Source organism: Saccostrea echinata, unplaced genomic scaffold (assembly GCF_033153115.1).
Source record: "Saccostrea echinata isolate AGI-Se365-2 ecotype Australia unplaced genomic scaffold, CSIRO_AGI_Sech_v1 ptg000004l, whole genome shotgun sequence".
NCBI lineage: Eukaryota > Metazoa > Mollusca > Bivalvia > Ostreida > Ostreidae > Saccostrea > Saccostrea echinata.
In genome coordinates, this window is record NW_026889753.1 from 8,323,220 (window position 1) to 8,346,085 (window position 22,866).

Consider the following 22,866-nt stretch of genomic DNA (forward strand, 5'->3'; position numbering starts at 1 on the left):
TACATTCCAAATTTATGGCCCTGAATGTCACAATCTCTTTGCTCAGTGATCTTGAACTTTTTCAGATATGAATTTCACTTAATACAATAACACACTTGTAAATCACCAACAACCACGTTTCAGTGACTTATTGTGTAGTGACCTCTACTTATATCATCTTGAGTCAAGCTTGACACACATTCTAAAATATCAGTAACTTAGTGTTTTTGCATAAGCATTTACATCAGGTCAACACTGCAGGTCAAACGTCCTTCAAATCACAATTATTTTAAATATGTAGGCCTCATGATGGTCCAACCATGTTTTTGAGTAGAGAAGTTGAAAAAATTATATAGAATGTGTTAGATATATTCTTGTTTTACACTTTCATAATTTTTTTTCCTTCTTAAAATGCATTGTCTGTATTAATGTTCAAGGTATCATCATTTCAGAAATGTTCATCATAAAATTAAAATAAAATCAGCTCATCACATTCAAATATCCATATTTTATTAGTAGTATTTTATTAAAGGGTAAAAATAACAAATCTTATTACATGAAAGGCTTTGCCTGTTTCCAACACTTACTAACCAAAACTGTTAGGAAATCTGTTTCCAGTATTCTATGCAGGTCATAATGACAAACAGCATATATGACAATGGATAAAAAAGGGTGGAGGAGATAAAGAATAAAATGCACTCCTCACTGACTTCAGACTTAATTTGAAAGCATGCACAACTGTTGACATTATTAAATACACGCACACATGTGCATGCACTATCTAAAGAACAGGTTTACATACATGTAGTTAAATTTACAGTAAGCATCAACCTTTTCCTGTAATTATGCAGGATTCAACCATCACCTCAACTGTGTAGCACAGCTGGAAACACAAAATATCACTTTCTGGAAATTATACAGTACATTGAACTTTATATTTTCATGTGCAGTCATTGAAAATTTCATACGACCATACAAACAATGCCTTTTCTGTAGACAATCACTAAAGAGATATTCTCACAAAATTATGTTAAACAAATGTATACAAGTACTGTAGACATTGTGTATTGTCATTGTATTCAACAAAACTGCAAAATATTTAACAACAGCCCTTTTATCCTTACTTAATTTTCATGAATTTATTTACCTAATGTTTTGACTTAAATATCGGGTGTTATTTTTTCATTCAAAATTTAAAACTATCAGATAGCTTTGTAGTTAAATAATTTCAAGGACTGCTTGCTTTAAGCCCAGTATACAAGAATATTTTGTCATAACTCTTCACTTTGTAAAGCTTGAAATTACACTAAATTCCACATATATCAAAATAATAATAATACACAGCATAAAATGGTAATACATGTAAATAGGATTTACTAGTTAATGCTTTGCATGTTCTTAAACAAATGTAGCTTACTAAAGTAAAATGTCAGTAACAATCTGTTATATGAGTAGCACCATACTCTAAATCACAAGATTTCAAACAAAGAAAAGGATTTGTGTACAACTTTCAACACATTTGTGTGCATTTTCAAACAGGCTTTTACTATAGATAGTTGAAAACCTTTTAGTATTTGAAAATGAAGGCAATGTACGTGTAAGCACTGTACATCAAATAAATTATTGATGAACCTGCATTGTTCACTACCCTGAAAAAATCACCCAGAATATTTTGATATAGTGAATCAAAGCAATAAACATATAATAATAAAAACTGAATAGAAATTTTAAATATAATGTACAATAATTAATTTTTTTCTACTTTATTTTAGATATAGTAGGAGCTGATGAACAAAGGCCTAATTTGTAAACATGATAAAACACTTCACTCAGCAAATATAATCCCATTGTTGTCCTTTCCCAGAAAAAAGCCTGTCAACTCAGCCGTAATATTCCCTTATAATGCTAACTGCTGTAAACTTTATGAAGAAGTCACACTGGTGGCACATTAGAGAGGTTAATTAAAGGTCAATCGTTATCACCTTGATGCATACATCTGTATATAGTCTCTCACTTTTGCTTTGAATGACTCCTGCAAAGTTACAAAAAAGTTCTGTACCACACATATTTCAAAACCATTCAAAATGAAGAAATAATGTTCTTTCACTGATCCATATAATAATATTTATTCTTTGTAATCATCATTAAAAGCTAAAAATAAATAATAATAAAAAAAAATTATTTTACAGAATATTTTTATTTTTAACTTTGGTTGCTTTTTTAGTCTCTCTGCATTTTTTAATCTCATTTTATTGAACAACCATGATGTACCTTGTTTCTAGAGTAATGATCTGCAGCATCAACATTTAAAGGATCATCAAAGTTCAATAAATCCTGAAACATTAAACAAAGGCATACATATATCATAACAATCTCCAAAATTTACGTGTAAATTTGCATAATCCTATGAATAAGTTATGCAATTTAATCTCTCTTCTGAACAAGTAGAAAACTAGCATTCTCGAAGAGTGACTCCAAAATGTAATATTGTCTTTCTTAACCATCCTCATCAGTAATATTGCACCAGGAGAATGAGTGCAGCTGGGTTCTGCAGCATCAAGTTTTACTATATACTTACTGAAAATAATGAATTTAATCCCCAAACTACGTCTTTCAATCTTCTAGTTGGTGCCCAGCCTGCATTAGAAATGCTCACACAGTAAATCATGTGTTAGTCTAGAAAAAACTATAATTTTGAGAAAATGTTTCAGCTTTAAAACAAACAAGGGTGTGTGTGTGTGTTGGGGGGGGGGGGATTGAGGATATATACATGTACCATAAATTGCAGAAAATAAAATTTTCAACTACAGATAAACACACATAAATATACAGTTAAGATTTGCACATTATTCATCACATACCCAGGCTATCATAAGAACTTTGACGTAACAGACTTAAACAAACTTCTCCATCTTCGTTGATGTTTGGGTGCCATATCCTCGTGTTACATACAACCTGAGGGGGCTAAAAAGGGAAGAAGAACAATATCTATACATGTACAGAGCCTAATGAAAGTCTGTCTGTAGTGAAAAAATCCATTAATTCTGAAATCCTAATTATTCTAAGTTTACAACTTCAGGAGAACTAGTGGGTATTATTTTTTTTTTTTACAAACACATGTCTCCCCTTCTTTACCAGCATTAACGAGTGCATATATATGATCAGGGTCAAAAATAATAATGCAGTGCATCTCAACTCAAATTCTGTGTAAAAAATTACAAGTCTTCATGTCAAACGGATCTCAAGTAATGGTCTGGTCGTGTTTTTCTTAATTTGACCTTGAAGAAAGTGGTCAAGGTCAAATATTTTGATGCAGTGCATTTAGTCTCAATGTTGTCTTTCCTTGTTCCAAGTTTGAAATCCTAATGTCAAAAAGTTCTCAAGTTATGACCTAGACTATATTTTCATGTAAACGATTGACCTTGACTTTATTAATAGGTCAAGGTGAAAAAAATGTTGGCATTCACCCTTCCTCTATACCACCTCTCCAAGTTCTCAAGTTATGGTATAGTCATGTTTTCTCTATTTGACCTTGAAGAAAGGGGTCAAGGTCAAAATTTTGAAGCGTTGCATCTTGTAACAATGTCTTCTTTCGATGTTACAAGTTTGAAGTCCTAATATCAAAGGGTACTCAAGCTAAGGCCTGGACTCTATTTTGATGTAAAAGATTGACCTTGACATTATAATAATTGGATCAAGGTCAAAAAATTTTGGTGGCATGCATCCCTCCTTCATACCACTTCTGCATGTTCCATGTCTGTAGTCTTTATAACAAAGGATTCTTAAGTAATGGTCTAATCAAGTTTTTTCCCTATTTGACCTTGAGGAAGAAAAGAGGTCAAGGTAAAAAAATTTTGGTGTGTTGCATCTTGTATCAATGTCTTCTTTCTCTGTTACAAGTTTGAAGTTCTAATATCAAAGGGTACTCAAGCTATGGCTTGGACTCTATTTTGATGTAAAGATAAAAGATTGACCTTGACCTTATAATAATTGAATCAAGGTCAAAAATTTTGGTGGCATGCATCCCTCCTTTATACCACCTCTGCATGTTCCAAGTTTGAAGTCTTAATGTCAAAAGGTTCCCAAGTTATGGTCAGATCATGTTTTTTCCCTATTTGACCTTGAGGGCAGAAAGGGGTCAAGGTCAAAATTCTAATGCAGTGCATTTTGCCTCAAGGTCTTCTTCCTATGTTACAAGTTTGAAGTCCTAATATCAAAGGGATCTCAAGTTATGGGCTGAACTCTATTTTGATGTAAAAGATTGACCTTGACCTTATAAATAGGTCAAGGTCAAAAATGTTGGTGGCGTGCACTCCTTCTCAATGTAATCTATCTATGTTCCAAGTTTGAAGTCTTAATGTCAAAGGGTATTTAAGTTACGGCCTGGACAAAATTTGGATGATGATGAAGAAGAAGAAGAAAATCGACAAAAACAATATGTCTCCCCTTGAAGGGGAGACATAAAAATTAATTGTCAACAACTCTTGTTTCCAGAAATTTAGCTGAAAATACAGATCTTTATATTCAAAGCAACACAAACATAACTACATGTACCTAATATGTGAACATAAAATAGACATCTCAAGGATATCAAGGTTTCACTGCTTATTACCCATTATCTGATACAAATGTTTGGAGAAATTTTAAATTCACTATTGTCCAAATTCTTAACAGATTTGTATGCTAAAGAGGACATAAATCACAGTTACATGGAAAACTTAGTATTTACTTAAAAAATTAACAAGCTTATTCAATGTTAATATTATTTCCTGCCCTTATGAACATTGATAAGAGAGAATTTTCAATAACCTAGCTTCCTTGTGGTATTGTATAACATGGAGGATTGAGGAACATACATATGTGTGTCTAATAGTCTAAGGATATCTAGACTTAGTCTGTAGCCAGTACTAGGTTTGTTGCCAATAATCCTAAAGTGTCTGGGTAAAAATAATAGAATTTTTAGCAAAGAAGATATATCCAGGTATTCTATGGCTTTGATAAACCCTATATGCCTCAAAAACTTGAAATAAATATATTACAAAACAAGAGGCCCAAGGGCCTTAACGGTCACCTGAGTATGATACAACAATTTCAAGGATGCATAGAGTGTAAAATGAACTGAAAGGTGAAGCTTTGTTGCCCAAAAGCAAGAAAAATAGGGTGGTCATGATCAACAAAATAACTGGTCTTAATATTCATTAACAGTTCATAAATTAGGTTCTAATCTGTTCCCAATTTATCACTATCACTATACAGTATATTAACAAATTATCAATGCTTCTGTACTATTTTAATCCTTTGTTGAAATCTCTTACATTAGCATCTCTTGGTCTTTGATGAATATTTAATAAGACAAGTTATTTTTGTCTCATTTTTATTTATCTAATACTTACAAGACTATCTGATCATTAAAACTATGAAAGTACTTTTTGTATTATACAATAAAAGTTTTTGCATGATTCTCTTATTCTATTTACCTTTCAAGTACATTATTTACAGTGATAAATTATCACAAGTAAATGGCAAAGGGGAATAACTCCTCTCAGAAGAATACAAACTAATAGAGCCCTGGCCAGGACCAGAACACTTGACCAAATGATCCAGATGTTTAAAAATCTGGTAAAAATTCCCTTCCTTATAAAAACTTTTACTCTGTTTGCCTCAGATATGCCCAGGTGCGGAGAAGATTTTTAAATAAATAATGCATTTTTACTACAGATTCACTATATTATCAATAGAGCCCCCAACCCCCAACCCCCAACCCCCAAAACACCAGAGCTTCTGACCCTGGGACCATATGTTTGCTCATCATCACTTTGTTTATCTGCTTAACACTAAGGAGCAAACAGGATTATTTCATAGAATTAATGCATTTTCACTACATTATCAAGAGCCCCACCCGCACACCAGCACATCTGACCCAGGGGTCATGAAATTCACTACTCTGGAAGAAGCACACTTGCTCATCATAACTATACACTTAGCTTCTTTGCTTTTTTAACCAGAAGAAGAAAAGAATATTTTCAAAGAAATTTTGCTTTTTCACTTTATAATCAATAGAAGCCCCCCCCCCCCCCCTCTCACCAAAACCCTTAAACCTGGGGTCATAAAATTGATAATTTTGGAAGAGGCATCCTTGTGTATCATAACAATGTACTTTAGTCTGTTTAAGCAATACCCAGGGGCAGAGAAGAAGATTTTCAAAGAAATAATTCACCTTCACTATAGGATCTATATAGCCCCGCCCTAGCACCAGAACTCCTGTCCCCGGGGCCATGAATTTCACAATTTTGGAAGAGGCATCCTTGCTTACCATAACAATGTACTTAGTTTGTTTAAATAACACCCAGGTGCAGAGAAAAAGATTTTTAAAGAATTAAAACATTTTCACTTTATAATCAATAGAGCCCTGCCCTAACACCAGAACCCCTGATCCAGGGGCCACGAATTTCACAATTTTGAAAGAGGCATCCTTGATTATCATATCTATGTATTTAATGTGTTTCAATAATACCCAGGAGTAGAGAAGAAGATTTTCAAAGAATTAATGCATTTTCACTATATAATCAATAGAGCCCCACCCTAACACCAGAACCCCTGACCCAGGGGCCATGAAATTCACAATTTTGAAAGAGGCACTCTTGCTCATCATAACTATGTACTTAGTTACTGAATTTAATACCCAGGAGCAGAGAAGAAGATTTCAAAGGATTAATGTATTTTCACTATATAATCAATAGAGTCCCGCCCTAACACCAGAATCCCTGACCCAGGGGCCATGAAATTCACAATTTTGGAAGAGGCACTCTTGCTCATCCTAACTATGTACTTAGTTAGTTTATTTAATACCCAGGAGCAGAGAAGAAGATTTTCAAAGAATTAATGCATTTTCACTATATAATCAATAGAGCCCCACCCTAACACCAGAACCCCTGCCCCTGGGGCTATGAATTTCACAATTTTGGAAGAGGTACTCTTACTCATCATTACTATATACTTAGTTAGTTTATTTAATACCCAGGAGCAGAGAAGAAGATTTTCAAAGAAATAATGCACTTTCACTATATGATCTATATAGCCCCGCCCTAGCACCAGAACCCCTGACCCTGGGGCCATGAATTTCACAATTTTGGTAGAGGACTTCATGCTTATTACAATGATGCCAACAGTTTGACTGCTTGATGTCCAGGAGTAAAGAAGAAGATTTTTAAAGATTGCATTAATTTTGGTGGTTTTAGCCCCACCCCTCAGGCCCCAGGGGGGCAGGGACCATGAAATTCACAATTTTTGTTCCCTTTCACCCATAGATGCTATATGCCAAATTTAGTTGAAATTGGTTGAGTGGCTTCAGAGAAGAAGCTAAAAATGTTCAAATGTTAACGCACATCGCACGACGTCGGACAAAAACGGATAGCAATAGGTCACCTGAATGACTCAGGTGACCTAATAAAATCCAATTCTTGTGAAAAACCAAAAGTGATTTAATCATTACAAATAACTTTAAGTGAAACTGCTTACTACAATATTATATTCTTCAGGTATATCAAGAGTGAATTTAAATTTCCCACTCTTCCAAAAACCTTCATCTGGTACAATGGTCAATGTGAAGATGTGTAATTTATTTGGATCATCAAAATGCACCGTGCATGTTTTGGGTAAGTTCTCCTCCATCTCCTGAACCTCTGCAAGAAATAAGGGAAAAATGACATGCTGGTACTAAAAACACAATGTACAGTAAGACCTCATTATTTCAAACTAGATGGGACCAGGAATAAGCTTCAAGATATCCTTTTGACATCCAGCCTATAACCTAATAAAATGTATATAAAATTCCGGATTTTATACGGCCAAGGGTGATTTCCTGAAGGACCACTGCAATGTAAGAAAATGGTTACACTGAGGCTGTCCTACGGAAGTCACCATTAGCTATATGAACAGGTTCTTTATATACGGTTTATAACATTGCCGCTGTTGAAAAGAGAGAGGTTAAAATTTCAAGAGAAAGAGTGGTTAGAGATTCCACCTTGACATATTCATGCTATTTGAAATATCAATGTTTGAGATACAAAAGTTAACTGCACATTAATCTCTGCCAATCAGGAACCAAGAGGACGAAAATATGAATCTTTCTACAGGTCATTTAATGTGAACATTTGTAAAATGTTTTAAATTCAAATTCAACACTACCTTTAACTAAAAGTTTATCCCGAATTGAAATTCTCTTTGTGACGTCATCTTGAACAATCTTGTTTCTAGGGGATTCTGAAGGTTGTTTAAGCTTCTTGGAGAGAGTGATCATGATTTTATCTGGAAATAATGTTCAAATCTTGTTACAAGTTTCAATGGTAAGAAGTGATCATAATAAAATAATATTAATGGATAAATTATACCATCATTAAAATACAGCAAAATATATAATATAAACTGGCAATGATCCAGATCAATTATATCTATCTATCTATATACATATTTTATATATATATATATATATATATATATATATATATATATATATATATATATATATATATATATATATATATATATATATATATAAACAAGAGGCCCATGGACCACAATGCTCACTTGAAAAACTATGGCCCTTCTTGTTCTTCATCAGTAGATTCTCTTTCTTATACAGTTGAACTTCGGTATCTCGAACACTGATATCTCAAATACCATGGATATGTCGAAGTGATTTTGAAGTCCCAAGCACTTATTTCTTAAGTTTTTTACCCTGGATATCTCGAATCCTCGGATATCTCGACGTATTTTCTTGGTCCCTTGAAGTTCGAGATAACGAGGTTTGACTGTATATTCATATGTAAAATTTTGTCGCCCTAACCTACCCCCAAGAGTCATGAACGATCATAGTGCCCCACGGGGTCATGATTTGAACAAACTTGAATATACACTACTTGTGGATGCTTCAATATAAATATGACTTAAAATGGCTTTCCTAAAAAAAGAGAAGAATTTTAATCTTGAAGAGAAGAATTCTAAAGATTTTTCCTATGTAAAACTTTGATTGCTCAATGTGGCCCCATCCTGCCCCAGGGGTCAGGATTTGAACAAATTTGAATCAACCTGGGGATCCTTTCCATATAAATATGACTGATCATGGCTTTTCTGTTCTTGAGAAAAGATTTTAAAAGATTTTTCCTAGATAGCCATGTAAAACTTGGACTGCCCATAGCAGCCCCACCCTACCCCCGGGTCATAATTTGAACAAACTTGAATCTACACTTTATTAAGAAGCTTTCACATAAGTTTCACTAATTCTGGCCCAGAAGTTCTTGAGAAGATTTTTAAATGACACCACCCAATTTTTACTTTTTCTTAACTATCTCTCTTTGGAAAAGGATGTGGCCCTTCATATGAACAAACTTGGATTCCCTTTACCCAAGGATACTCTGTACAAAGTTTGGTTGAAATTGGCCCAGTTGTTCTGGAGAAGAAGATGAAATTGTAAAAAGTTTACGACAACTACGACAAACAACAGACAAATTTTGATCAGAAAAGCTCACTTGAGCCTTCATCTCAGGTGAGTTAAACAAGTCTAGAACAATGTTCTTAAAATATTAATGAAATGAAGTCTTAAAACTGTCTCCAGGTCTCCATGTTATAACAAAGCAAAGGGGGTGTAAATGGGCTCTGGATGTTGGTTGTGAAAACTGCCTAAACAATCATGTGGAGGACCCCTCCTTTCACCAGTCTAGACGAACTCCAAAAACGGCGTGAACTCTGAAAACGAAGTCTTTGGCTCCATCATGCATTGTGGCAAAATGGCGTCCGATGTAAACAAACGATGGATTGTCGTTCGCTTCCTCCAGATATACGTCTGCATAATGGCTGTATTTAGTGCATTGTGACTTTATTTTAATTTTTGTTGAATGGATAATTACATTTATTAAATTATTTTGTGGATACTGACTTATTTATCGCTTCAAACTCTTGCATAATGGTAAATTGGATATACGACATCAAATTCAGTGCTGCCAGTAAGAATTATTTTATTATTTGATTTATTGTCTCCTTGATTTAAATTTTATGTCGTTCCTAAAATAAAGGTGCTTTTATTTGTTTTTGAAGACACCCAGCTTGTGTTTATTTTAATCAGAAAATGCGTATTTTTCACCACGGAGCAGAGATATTCACAGGTTCATTTTTAGAAGACATTTGTGACCTTAATTTCTAAAAGAGTGGTTTTTAAAGTCTTCATGTTGATAGATTATAGTTTTAAAAATGTTTTCACAATAATATCTGTTCGTATGTGATAAAAAATCGGTAAATAACGATGGTAATAACTTACGTGTTCAATTCAGATGTCGTACACAAATAAAAAACCGGAATGCTAATTTATGTGTAAAATTCAGTCTCGTTTTTAACAGTTACAATATATATTGTCCCATTTTGATTATATTTCCCTTTTATTATGCACATTTACTTCTCAAACGTATCATTTTCTATGTAATTGATCTCACTTCAAACGTCAACTTTGAAAGTAAATATCTCCTTTTTTGCAAATAAAATAAAAAATCTGACAAATATGATCCCTCCCGAAGTCTTTTATTTAGCATTTCTGAATACTGTCATAATTGCCATACTTTCCAAAACTTTGCACGGACAGTTTTTGTAGACCCATCATTTTTGCCGAAAAATTGCCATTTTTTGCGTGGGTGCACATGCGCGGACTCTTTTTTCGGAGTCTTTTTCAGTCTCAATTTCTCACTTCCGGAAACGCTGTTTTTGGAGTTCGTCTAGACTGTTCAGATTCCTAGATCCGCCTAATATGATACCTACCTTAGTAATACTCAAACAACGATGTTCCAACAGTGTTCATGTGAGGCTTTCAATAATTTTGAAGAGGTTATTCAAAATTATTTCCAAAAGTTTACTTTGCAAACTATGAAATTTGAAGCAGCGAATTCCAATCATTGAAACAGTGTTAAATTGCCCCCTGCCACCCCTTACTGAAAGCCCTGGTTCATGGTAAACGTTTACAATATAGTTTTATAATTATCAGATTCAGCTGTTGTATCAGTATCTTGGTATCTCACCAGAGTACACGTGAAGAAAACTTATGTGTGTTCTGTACATATTGCTAAAATGAACCCTCTTTATCGCCGAACTCGGAAGTGTTACGTATCAAGTTCTTATACATAAATAATCACATTTACTCAAGAAATGTCCCATTACATTCGACATTGTAAAATCTGAAGCAATATTTTAAATTTTATTCATTTTTTCCCCCAGAGCACAGGGTCAATTAGATGAATTAGTGATTGTTTACATCCTTGAAAACGAGATTGAAGTACTTGAATGTACAACACTTTAATTAGTTTAAACAAACAGTAAATTTCTGGAACATCGAATTGAGTAAAACAATGCAGTGATTCTGCCAGTAAAACCATAATTACCCTCCGATCTTCAACATAAGTAAGTTCTTGTGTTCCGAGTCTGTTCGAGTTGTTATTTCTTTTTTCTGAAAATTTACTGTATGTCGATCCCGATCTTTTTAAAATATATAAACGTCAAAGAGTTTTTATTTTCTAATTTTTGAACGGTGCTCTTTCATTGCCAGTCCTGAGGATGACAAGACCCTTGTGTTCAATGATACTTATGTGAGTTAGTGGCGGGTCCAGGATTTGGCATGAAGCAATCTTGAGAGGGTGCAATGCAAAATCCTGGGATCCAATAAGGTGCCCCTCCTTTTACTCATATCTTAAAATATCCTCAATTTGTCCTCTGTAAGAAAGACCAGAAACTGCATTATTAGCAAGCATACACCAAAGAGGACAAAATTTATCATTTCTTTATACCAAAACACAGTTTTCTATATAAGTGGATCTTCACTCCATTTCTTCAAAAAATATACCGGTACATATTTTGCTTATCAAAAAATATGAAGCAAGGACCTACTAACCTAAAAAAAAAATGCTTTTTTGACACAAACTGTGCATCTTTCTGAGAAATATTTAGGTCTTTCATCAAGGGTCATATCACAGACAAGATTTATATGTCACTAACTGTTATTTTCTATAAAATCATCTTCTTTTTTACATTGCATAGAACAACTTTTTTTGCAATTTTTTTTCACAGAGTTTTGTTTGACATTATCTCATACCTTTCAATAATTAGAACTTTGCTCTAAATACAGTAAAACACACTTATAACAAAGTGCCAGGGACAGACAATTTTGTTTCGTTTTAAACATAATTCATTTTATCCACTAAGTTCACAATATATTTTAAAGCCACAGGAAATGAAACTCACTTCGTTATAAGCACGTTTTACTGTACTTTGTTTACAAACTGAATTTGAAGGTATAGGCATTTTGCATATCTTGTTCGCCCGTCTTCTTTAAAATTTTTGGATCACATTAATTATTAGATGCGTGGTCATGTTTTTTCCTGCAGTTCAATAGAACTTCAGTCTCACTTCAATTATCTTTTTTAACCTGACAAATCATACCTTGTATACCTCCCAAAGTTATGCTTTAGACAAGAGAAGTTGGAATTTGATGTAAAGATTAAATATAATCCTTGCCCCAAGAAATGAATGCAAAATTCATTTCCTATTCATTTAAAGGTTGCAAACAACAAATGCATGTAGCGACAACTTCAAAAAGTTATTACATTTTCTTTTATCCAGGGATGCTACATGTATAGCCATTTTGAGAACATTCCAAGTGGTTCTTACAAAGAAGTGATAAATATGAAGTTATAATATATCAGTATATTATACTGTCCTTCCTCTAACAAGAATTTCAATATCTGAAACAAGCATTCAACTCAACATTTTATTATAAATCAAAATCAGATACATGTATTCAAAATGAATTATTCAAAAATCTTTTACAAAATAATCTCAAATAAATATTGTATACACATATAGTGATATAAATTATGTTGATTTATTTATATACATGCCGATATAAACGTAACTGACAATTTCATGCACCTACATGTACCCCTCCCTTTTTGTGGTTGTTAATTAAATCTGAAATTGCAGGTCTGTACAGTTCTATGAAGACTAATGGTTTATAGTTTGTAATGTCACTTTATAGAGGCCATTTATTTGAAAGCTCTGGGTAGAATGCAAGAAAAATATGTATTTTTTTTTTTTTAAGAGCTTCAAACTGTTTTTAAAAATATGTACTGTAAAATCATTCGCGGTTTGAGGAAAAAATTTCATTTGTAGGGATTTGATTTTGTGGTTGGAGAATGTTTAGTAGTAAGGCATATGAAATTTTACATTTCCTGGTGGTCTTAAATTCATGGGTCTCTCCAAACCTCGAAAACAACAAAAATTAAACCCCCATGAAAATTAGTGATTTCATAGTATTTCAAAGTGATTCCTGTATGTTAAAAAAAAACCCTTCCTTCCAACCCTTTGTTTTTTATTAGCATCTAATAGTAAAAAAAAAAAATTATTCTTGCAATTCTGAAGGAAAAGGCAAATAATCTCCAATAATCCTAGTATACTTTTATCCAACATAGTCATGTGAAATAAATGTGACTTACAATGCTTATTTCTAACAATTTCCACTGGAACTCTTGAAAAATAAATACACATTCACAAAGCAACAGATATTCCACGCTATAAATTACAATACTTCCTAAATTTTGTTTGAATATTTCAACATACCATATAAATACAGGCAAAACATATCTTCCACACTGTATACTATCCATAGCATCAATTTTATATTCATTCATGATCAGTTGTAAAAACTTCGCAAAACACACAATATTTTATACTAAATAAAAACTTTTATAATCAAACATTCAAAATAATTAAGTGAGGTAAAATCAAAATAAGACAACAAGTTTCTCATTCTTAAAATAAGGAATTGCCAAAAATAAAAATTAAGAAATAGTTTAAAAATTACAAAGATCTAATATATTACATTTAATTCACATTCAATATAATTATTTATTCCCTGTCTGTAGTCAGGGATGTCTGTTCTTCATGACATATCAATAAAAGCCATTGTGTAAAACCAAATACATGAAACATTGTACGGAGAAGGGTTATTACTATCAATGAATCTACGGTAGACCATCTTGTAGAATTGAGGACATCAAAACCTTGTCTTGAAGAGTGTGTTCAAGTTCTTTTTCATCCAGCTTGAGTGCCACCTTCAAAAGTAAAATGACTGATTTCAAAACGGTTAATTGTATGATAAAGCCATACTCATATTGTTGTAGCTATGAAACAACATACCTGTACAATGTATCAACAGTGGCATTAGAGACGAAGAATGTAAAGTGTATGAATAAACAACAGTGTATGGATCCAAAATAAAATTTCCATCAAATGTTAGGCTTGAGCTGTATTATTGTTTATCTTAACGTTTTACGGGTGTGTTTGATTTGCCAGCACTGCACAAATCACTCAACAGGAACTGACAATTTTCCCTTTTTTACATTTCTGTCTCTATTTCTACTTAACATGATTATGATTTTCAAATCTTTATTAATACCCTACAGAATTCCAAATTTTCTTAAATACATGTATTAAGGATAAATTTTAGTACATGAAAGGATGTAAAACAATTAAAGGTTCATAAACCCTCTGCTCACTCATTTCAAATGTTTCTTTACTCTTATGATTTCCAAAAGAAACACATTTGTCAAGTAAAATACAAACAATTACAGCATAGCCTGCGAGGAATAATTGGACCAAAAAAAAAGACACTTCAACTTGACAAATGTATAAAGGAATAAAAGACATTTATGTCATTTAGAGTTATCTCTCTTATCAGAGTATCAATGAACCTTCTCTCTAAATTTCATTAATTTTCAGGTAAAAGAAGTTTCTGAACATGCTTTTAAGATACTGTACATGTACTTTTTTTTTCCATGGGGTCTAATTCCACAGAATGACAATTTCTATATAATCTGTGTGTAAAATATTACATGGATTTCTTGGATAGTTATTATATGTCCTTAATGCATTTTAAATATGCTGTGACAAATTTCCATGGAAAAATTGTGACCGCGTAAAAAGTGGAAATTAATTCGTGGGGAAAAAGTACGCCAACAGTGTATCAGTTTGAAATGCTCTTGTAACATGCAAGTCATGAAATTCTCAAGTTTTTAAGGAAATAAAATTTCAAACCATATCTATATCCCTTTTAAATACAAAGGGGGTAATCTTCTTTTATGACTTGTATTATAATATCATAATTATTGACATAAGAAGTTGCAGGGGTGAGCAATTAGCATCGCCCGACGCCCGGGGCTACCATTTTTTGGGGTCGGGCTAGTAGTTTTGTGCACAGAGGTAGCCCCTTGGGCTAGTAAAAATTAAAACTACCAATGTAATACACGAAAATCACTATCGGTATTTTCACTCATTTTTTGCTATTAAATTCTCAAGCAATGAACAATTTTTGGCAGCATGTTCCTATTGTTCGTAAATCTCCATAATCTTATCCATTTTGCAGTACTACCTGAAGTAATTTACTTCCAAAAACGATCGTTATTATCTAATCCGAATTTCCTCTATTCCTCTGTTTATGGTAAATACACCTGCAGATATCTCAATAAATTATTTACGATCACTCAATCAACTGAAAATAAGTGATATGTGGTTTACATAAAATATATTTCCAGCGTATTTAATGATTTAAAATGAAAAAATGATTGTCATTTCATTTTAGATAAGATCATTTATTTGAATTTATTTTTATTTTCTATCATAATTATTAATTTATATATGATTTAATTTTACTACTGAGAATTAAAAATAATCAAATTTATTAACCCTGACTATTTCAACAATAAACTATTTCCTTTTAATATTAGTTGTTAACCCCCCCCCCCCCCTACATTTGGGCTAGTAACTTTTTACTTGGGGCTAGTAACTTTATTGCTTCCACTAGCCCGTGGGCTAGTACTTAATTTTTTTAATTGCATACCCCTGAGTTGATTTAAAGACATAAAACAGATCACCAACCCTTCGTAGGAATTTGTTTTGTATAAAAGGTTGATTGCTGATGAATACCTTTGCCATTCTCCCATCCTTTATTTTCTTGATCCCTGTAATACCCCTGGTTTCCAGTAGACTGATAATCCCCTGGTACTCGGAGTAATCCACTGCTGCCATCTGTCTTTTCTTACAGATCTTAGTATATGTGTCATGTAACTGAAACAAACATGTATATACAATGTGTATATTTTCTGCATAGAGAAGAACCCAAAGTCATACATGAGCTTTCTAGTTGTGCAAAGTATAAATACATGTATGTATCCTGCATATATTGTTTATTTTTTATCATGAAATTCAATCTTGGTGATTTATGACTGTTGAATTCATACATGTACTTAATATTAAAACCTTTCTTTTTCAATATTAAAACATTCCACTTACTTTGCCCATGGTGACTTCTTTTAGTTTTCCCTGTTTCACCATAAGAAGCAGTGTGCAGACAATCAGTTTCTGTTGAAGAGGAATGCTTTCTTGACTGTTTGAAGCCGAACTAGACCCGTACACTTCTGACAACACTTTGGAAATTTGCATGACTCCTATTTTCTTAATTGGCGGGTTGATTTTGGTGGGACTGTTTGGACAATCTAAAATATTTTTCATTGATTGAATTCTTACCCCATACTTAATATTTTATAAAATTCTTATGCTCAGTGAATTTTTTTTTCATTTTTACTTGTGTATAAATTCGAAAATCTAAAACACTCATTCACAACAGACATCTTTAAAGAAGCAAATCAAAAATTCTTACTTTAATGTATGTAAATGATTTTTTTTTTCTTAGCATTAAATTATAAAATAAGATGAGAAACATTTTATTGATTACTTAAACTTTATTCTCAAAATATTATTTATAGCCTTTATCCTAACTTTGAGGCAATTTGTTAGAATGAAAGACTTCCATTGCATTTTAAATACTTACCAGCTGTAGAGACTTTTAAGACCTGTTGCGCTTTAACTTCATGCTCCACCATTTCAATGGCACGGCGACATACATCCAGTGCTTTCCTCATGTCTCCTGCCACAGCCGATATCTTCCTGGCACAAAACTGCACTGCACTGGGTTCCATTACAGACACACCATCTTTTTCAAGCTGTAAGAAAGGGAAATAATCAAACTAAATATAACGATGAATAATATTGTAGATTAATTAGTCCAATACAGTACAATTCGTTTTTTATCATACCGGTTTTATATCATACTACTTTTTTTATCATAGATATCTGAAACACAAAACCATTTCTTAATAATTCATTATAAATTTTGTCTGTTATTATCATAGGTAAAAGTATACACTTCGCTTACTATAATAGAAAATGTCCGTCCGTAATATTTTTTTCACACCTTTTCACTCTTGGGACAATCAACAAAACAAAAGATAACACCTATCTACACCTGTGGTTCATGCACTGTCGCTTGTCTATTCACAATGGCTTGATTTTCACTTTGAAATTTGCCGATAGTGAAAGACTGGGGAGATTAGTCACACTTCAGTGCACTTACCTGAGCGATTGACAGGGAGTCTGTTTATTTCATGAAGTACATGACAGGATAACACGAACTCTTTTTTTTCATAACTTATTTTCTTCTTATGTTATTCCTGAATTTTACGTTCGTAATAAATACGTTTTACCAAATGTGTTGAAACTAAATTTAGTGTCAATATTAACCCAAGCTTTCTTACGCTTGGTGCCTGGATCAATGTTCATAGTTAATTACATTTACAAAACTACCAGATTAATTAAGAAATAATTAAGTGAAATTAACTCTTTCACCAGTCTGTCCAAGCGGCTTTGAATGCATATGCTCATCAGTGTATCAATTAATTTTAATTATACGGCGACATTAAGTGTAAATAGGTAATTTTTTTAATGTCTACTTTGGATGAATAAAAGAAACAATTTGAATGCATGCTTTGTTGCTGTGTTAATTTATTTAATATGTGACCAAAACAAAAAACAAAACAAAAATGAAAAACGAAACGAAACATTGGTAATTTGAATTGACCATAAATTAAAAATGAAAGTAGATCAAAATAAACAAGATGGATGCCAAGGGATCTAGAAGATTGAGTTTGAAGCGTATTAAGCTTTATTTAAGTGAATTTATTTATAATAAAAAGTTGAAACAGGAAGTAAGTATTGTGAAATGATATGTCAGTTAACTTGTATTTCAAATAAACCTAAAAAATCGAAATTATATGTAACGTAAGATGTATAATACATCTAATAATTTACACAAACATCATATCGTCAGCCGTCCGACATGAATTTCAGCCGACTATGGTTATTATAAAAGTCGCTTATTATAAAGTTTTGGCCTGACAAATAAACTATGATAATAAGCGAATTGTACTGTATCATTTTCAGGAGTTTTAAAAAAGGAGATTCACCTCTGCATTTACATTGTAATTGAATAGAGTGACAAAACTGAAAGCCACATGCAGTTAACATTGAAAAATTCATCTGAACAAGAGGTTTGTGAGACAAAATGCTCAATCTAGATAAGCATCTTGTTATCTACATTTGTATGAAACCCCAGCTTTAAATTTATAAGTGAATGAAATAAAGATCTTTTTGCTGTAATTCTTTATATTCCTTTCCTACATAAAACCTTGACCTCCCTACTGCCCCTTCCCCCTCCTTCCAGCAGTCTTTTTTCCCTTATATAATTTGTACTGATAAATGGTACCACTCTCAATGCCAAATTAGTTTCTCCCAATTTTGAAACTCAAAATTCCCAAATCAACTGTCGAGGAAAAGACTGTGATGACATTTTTATTCTTTCTGTATGAAATGTAGTACAAAGTAACTATATTTTTCACGTCCGCTTAAATCAAAAGTATAGATCAGTTGTAATACGGCAGGATGTATGTTGCAGATAGCCTACTGTCTAACATTATTGACAACTTGAAAGCATGAAAATGAAGAACAAGAGACATTAATATGTAAAACAATGAATACCTGTTGTTTATCCTTTTATAGACGGATAGTTAATGAGGTTAGAATAAATGTAAAATAAATGTCATTTGTTGATATCACAGAAAATTCCCCTTTTGACATTATTTCTCCAAATTGAATCCGTACCCAAACCATTCCCAATGGGTAGAAAAAAATTGCTTCAAACCAGTTGTATTTAGTATTCTGGAACCATACCATGAGCAATCGGTCTTGAAGTATAGCTGCAATCTGTTCCTTACTGTATGGAGCAAAATTAAGCAGCTGTGGTTTGCAGTTTGGCCTGGCTTGTAGACGTGGCAAAATCCTGTCTGTCAAATCCAAGGCATTGGCAATACCTGTAGAATAGCAAGAAAATGAATTTTATTTTGACATGTGTATATCAATGATTAGAATAACAACATATATGTGCATGTTAATGATTATTTTTTTATACTTCCCAACAACTCTTCTTAGTCAAAACAATTATATGTACACCATTCAAAGGGAAACAGTAATAATCAAAATAGCTCCAGCTTGAAGACAGATGTTGATTGCCCTTATTGTTGCAAAGAAATTAATTTTAGCTCAAATACTTTATCTTGCACATTAACAAACCTCTACATGAACTAATTTAATAAATTTTATTACTAAATAAATGATGTTTATTTCTCAAATCATGAAAAACTTTCATTGATGTTTTCTTAAGTAGTGCTAGTATTTTTAGCATTATGTTATTCTACTGGAAGGGGGATAAGCCAGATTTTTTTCTAACTCCTTAAATAACTAACCTATCAATACAAGTCGAGATTTCTGTAAAGATGGCCACTCAAAAATTGTGTAAAGGATTTCTTGGTTTTTGCTGTCCAGCTGATCGATTTCATCCAAAACCATAATTCTACAAAGCAATGTCATAATCCATGATGAGCAAACAAAATGTCAGATGTTCTCTTTTGATACATGATTAACTCATGCAATGTACATGTATATTATTTACATGCTGGGTCCTGTTGTTGTCAGACATTTCTCCACAGCTCTAAGTCTGTCCTTGGCTGATGGTGGGGATTTCCCAGTCAAGTCTGTGTATAACTTCCCATAAACTGTTGCCGAGTCTTTTAATGTCATGCAGTTCAAGTACAGACTCTTACAGCTGTGAGATGCCTACAAAATTGCAATTTATCGGTTCATTCTCAGAATCTGTTGATTTAAAAGAGGCAGCATTTTTACTGGAAAACATACATAAATGTAAACCAACAACACACACACATTTTTACATCTAATAGTCACTATATCTAGATTTTATATTGCAATTAGCAGTTACTTGAAGAGATGATTTTGTAAAAATATCAAGATTGTTATATCTACACTTGTCTAACAGTGGAAAACTATGAATATATACAATAAATACTTTTTTGTTCATACTTTGATGTTGTCTAAAATGTGTGACAGTGATGCTGTTTTGCCTGTCCCCGGGGCTCCAGAAATATAAAGACTGCCCGAGGTTTTGTTTGACACATGATTTTTGACAAACTTGTTAATTTCTTCCACCTCTCTCTCCCGTCCGACCAGTCTGTCAGGTTTAGCTGTGTGAAATGTCTGCTTGGCTTTATGATAGGCTTGTCCTATGTTAAATCAATGCATAATATCATCAGTATTTCTTATGAAGTTACAATTGGTTCACACAACATATACTGAACTACGAATACAAATTTTTCTTGACAGTACACAATATGTTGTTTAATAAGCACACCTCATGAAATTTTTAATCTTGCATTAAACTGATAATTTATTATTTTTTGGTCCAAAAATAAAAACTATTTGGAAACTTTTTTACTTCCTTACCATTTGGACGTTGGAGTTTAAGTACTGGGGATGATAATTTTTCCTCTTCTGGTAAAATTTGTTTTCTTGCTGGTGATGACAAAGGCTTTACACTACATATACCTACAAACAAAATATAACTATGTCATGATTTATACAGAACTAATATGTTTTACGGTGTGACTGCTGGGGCGAGCGCAGTTGTACCATCAGAAACCTATACACCGCTTACACTTGTAAGTTCAAACTTCAAACCGCACAAGACACAGTCTAGAATGTGACGTCACATATTATATATGACGTCAGAATTTACGGAGACAGCCGAGCGTCTGGTTGAACGAGACTACAGGTCTTGTTCAATATTTAATGAAATACGTTGTAAAGTAGATACAAGTATTTTTTGCTTCTTTTGAGCTCTCTGGAAAGAAAGAAAAGTAAAGGTATTTCTTGGTAAAGGAAGAATTATCCTTTTATCCTTGGTCTTTTGTATGTTTTGTAATAATTTCGCATGGAACCCTGCTAGCGAAGGAATTCTGGGAATGTTTCACAAGAAAATTTGCCTGATGTATGTACAGCATTTCCTTCCAAAATTCCTCTGTTCTTACACTTGTCTTGAAAATTGAAACTTAAAATTTTTCATAATGTATACTTGGACCACAATTAATAGATATTTCAGCTATTAACACTTGTTTTTTGATTAAGCTGTTTACGTTTTATATACCTGGTAATCTGGCCTTCAATGGTGTATTCTCTTTATCAGCACCCTTGCTAGCTCCAAGTGGAGACTTCGCCTTTGATCCATCTGAAATTTTGAAACCATTTTACATGTAAAACAGTAATTTTTCAATCATCAAATAAAGAACAATATAGATAATACATATGAGAATGTCACCTGACGTTGTGGATTTGGTAGTTTTTTGTTTGGCTGGAGAGGAAAGAATCCCATCTGTAAGCTTTCCTGTTGTTTCAGGCTGGAGCACATTTTCAGAGTCTGCTCATAAAAATCAAATCCTCAATAGAGAACATTTTACAATGAATATGAAACTATACCAGAATATGTTTGGGAAAGATGTTAAACAAGTTAATTTTAATGCCAATTCTTTAAATATTTTTTTCACTTTAAATTTAATTACATGTGCTTTTACTTATTGATAATATATGTAAATCTTAAGTCATTGTTATCTTTTTCCTATGGTATACAAATTGTACTTTTTTCACCTGGTAACTGCTTTGGGTACAGTTTTGTCCTAAGACTTGATCTAGTCGGTGTTTCTCCACATCTGTTAAGGGTCTCCTTACTCTCCTTAGACTTCTTTGTTGGAGAACATTTCAGTGCTAGCGAAGCATCATTTTCATCTGAAATGCCAAAATAAAAATAAATATTACCCTGCTGATTTTGTTTACATGGTAATTCGATCCATTAAAATCTTGAAAGATATGAACATTAAGTAAACCTACAGAAATTAAAAAAAAAAGAGTTCTAAGATAACTGACCACATTAAATATAATTTGGACAAGATATTCAGATTCGTGCTGATCAGTAGAGTAAAACTATAAAAAAAAAAATCAAATTTTACCACTGTATTTGTAATTTCATTTATCATTACTTTGTATAAATCAAGAACTTACCGTCACTGTATCTTTTTCTAGGAGACTCGGTCTGCGATCTGCTTTTGTTCTGTGATCGCTGTTTGGCCCTTGTCGACCTGGTGGACTTCTTCACTTGAAATTCCAATTTTCTTTGTACTCGGGTTTCCATGTCTGCATTTTCAAACAGATATTACACACCAATATTTAAAGCGGTAAAAAATGTAAACAAAAGTTTTAAAGACTTTTCAACAAATAACTTCACAAAAAGTTAGCAATAATTTCTATTATGTAAATAGGAAAATAACACTACAATTAATTCAACATTATTAGAAAATGATCAACGCTGTGAATCACCTGTAGGCTCTGTTTTCCTGTCCACGTAAATAAACCCAAGCTGACAAGGGACAAAGTTGGCGCGAACACAGGGTGACGTCACGTTGGATTGACCAATCGCCAATCATGTCAAAGCTAAAATTACAAACCGAGCTAAACTAACATTGTGATTCCGAAAAGAAGATTAAAATGTTGAATTTGTCTTGACGT

General features: G+C 32.7%; 2 protein-coding genes across 2 annotated transcripts; both read right to left on the minus strand.

Annotated features, from left to right (window-relative positions):
* Positions 1-467: 467 nt before the first annotated feature.
* Positions 468-11,474, minus strand: LOC133179119 (NEDD8-conjugating enzyme UBE2F-like). Its single transcript, XM_061313862.1, has 7 exons — positions 11,400-11,474; positions 8,167-8,286; positions 7,498-7,661; positions 2,841-2,943; positions 2,558-2,616; positions 2,251-2,313; positions 468-2,011 (listed from the first exon to the last, which is right to left on the minus strand). The coding sequence occupies exons 2-7, from the start codon at positions 8,276-8,278 to the stop codon at positions 1,958-1,960; spliced, it is 555 nt and encodes a 184-aa protein (XP_061169846.1). The 5' UTR covers positions 8,279-8,286; positions 11,400-11,474; the 3' UTR covers positions 468-1,957.
* Positions 11,475-12,767: 1,293 nt separating this feature from the next.
* On the minus strand, positions 12,768-22,492 carry LOC133179120 (cell division control protein 6 homolog). Its single transcript, XM_061313863.1, has 13 exons — positions 22,363-22,492; positions 21,952-22,089; positions 21,626-21,724; positions 21,455-21,535; positions 20,755-20,856; positions 20,335-20,534; positions 19,910-20,073; positions 19,704-19,810; positions 19,132-19,271; positions 16,898-17,069; positions 16,360-16,562; positions 15,994-16,134; positions 12,768-14,123 (listed from the first exon to the last, which is right to left on the minus strand). The coding sequence occupies exons 1-13, from the start codon at positions 22,490-22,492 to the stop codon at positions 14,034-14,036; spliced, it is 1,767 nt and encodes a 588-aa protein (XP_061169847.1). The 3' UTR covers positions 12,768-14,033.
* Positions 22,493-22,866: the final 374 nt, after the last annotated feature.

Excerpts from the sequence above, each read along its gene's own strand:
- LOC133179120 (XM_061313863.1), bottom strand. The coding sequence starts at position 22,492 with ATGGAAACCCGAGTACAAAGAAAATTGGAATTTCAAGTGAAGAAGTCC. Across the intron at positions 21,725-21,951 it reads GTACCCAAAGCAGTTACCAG|ACTCTGAAAATGTGCTCCAG; the intron begins GTGAAAAAAGTA and ends TTTTATGAGCAG. Across the intron at positions 20,857-21,454 it reads ATTGAAGGCCAGATTACCAG|GTATATGTAGTGTAAAGCCT; the intron begins GTATATAAAACG and ends TTTTGTTTGTAG.
- LOC133179119 (XM_061313862.1), bottom strand. The coding sequence starts at position 8,278 with ATGATCACTCTCTCCAAGAAGCTTAAACAACCTTCAGAATCCCCTAGA. Across the intron at positions 7,662-8,166 it reads GGATAAACTTTTAGTTAAAG|AGGTTCAGGAGATGGAGGAG; the intron begins GTAGTGTTGAAT and ends TATTTCTTGCAG. Across the intron at positions 2,944-7,497 it reads CTGAAGAATATAATATTGTA|CCCCCTCAGGTTGTATGTAA; the intron begins GTAAGCAGTTTC and ends TTCCCTTTTTAG.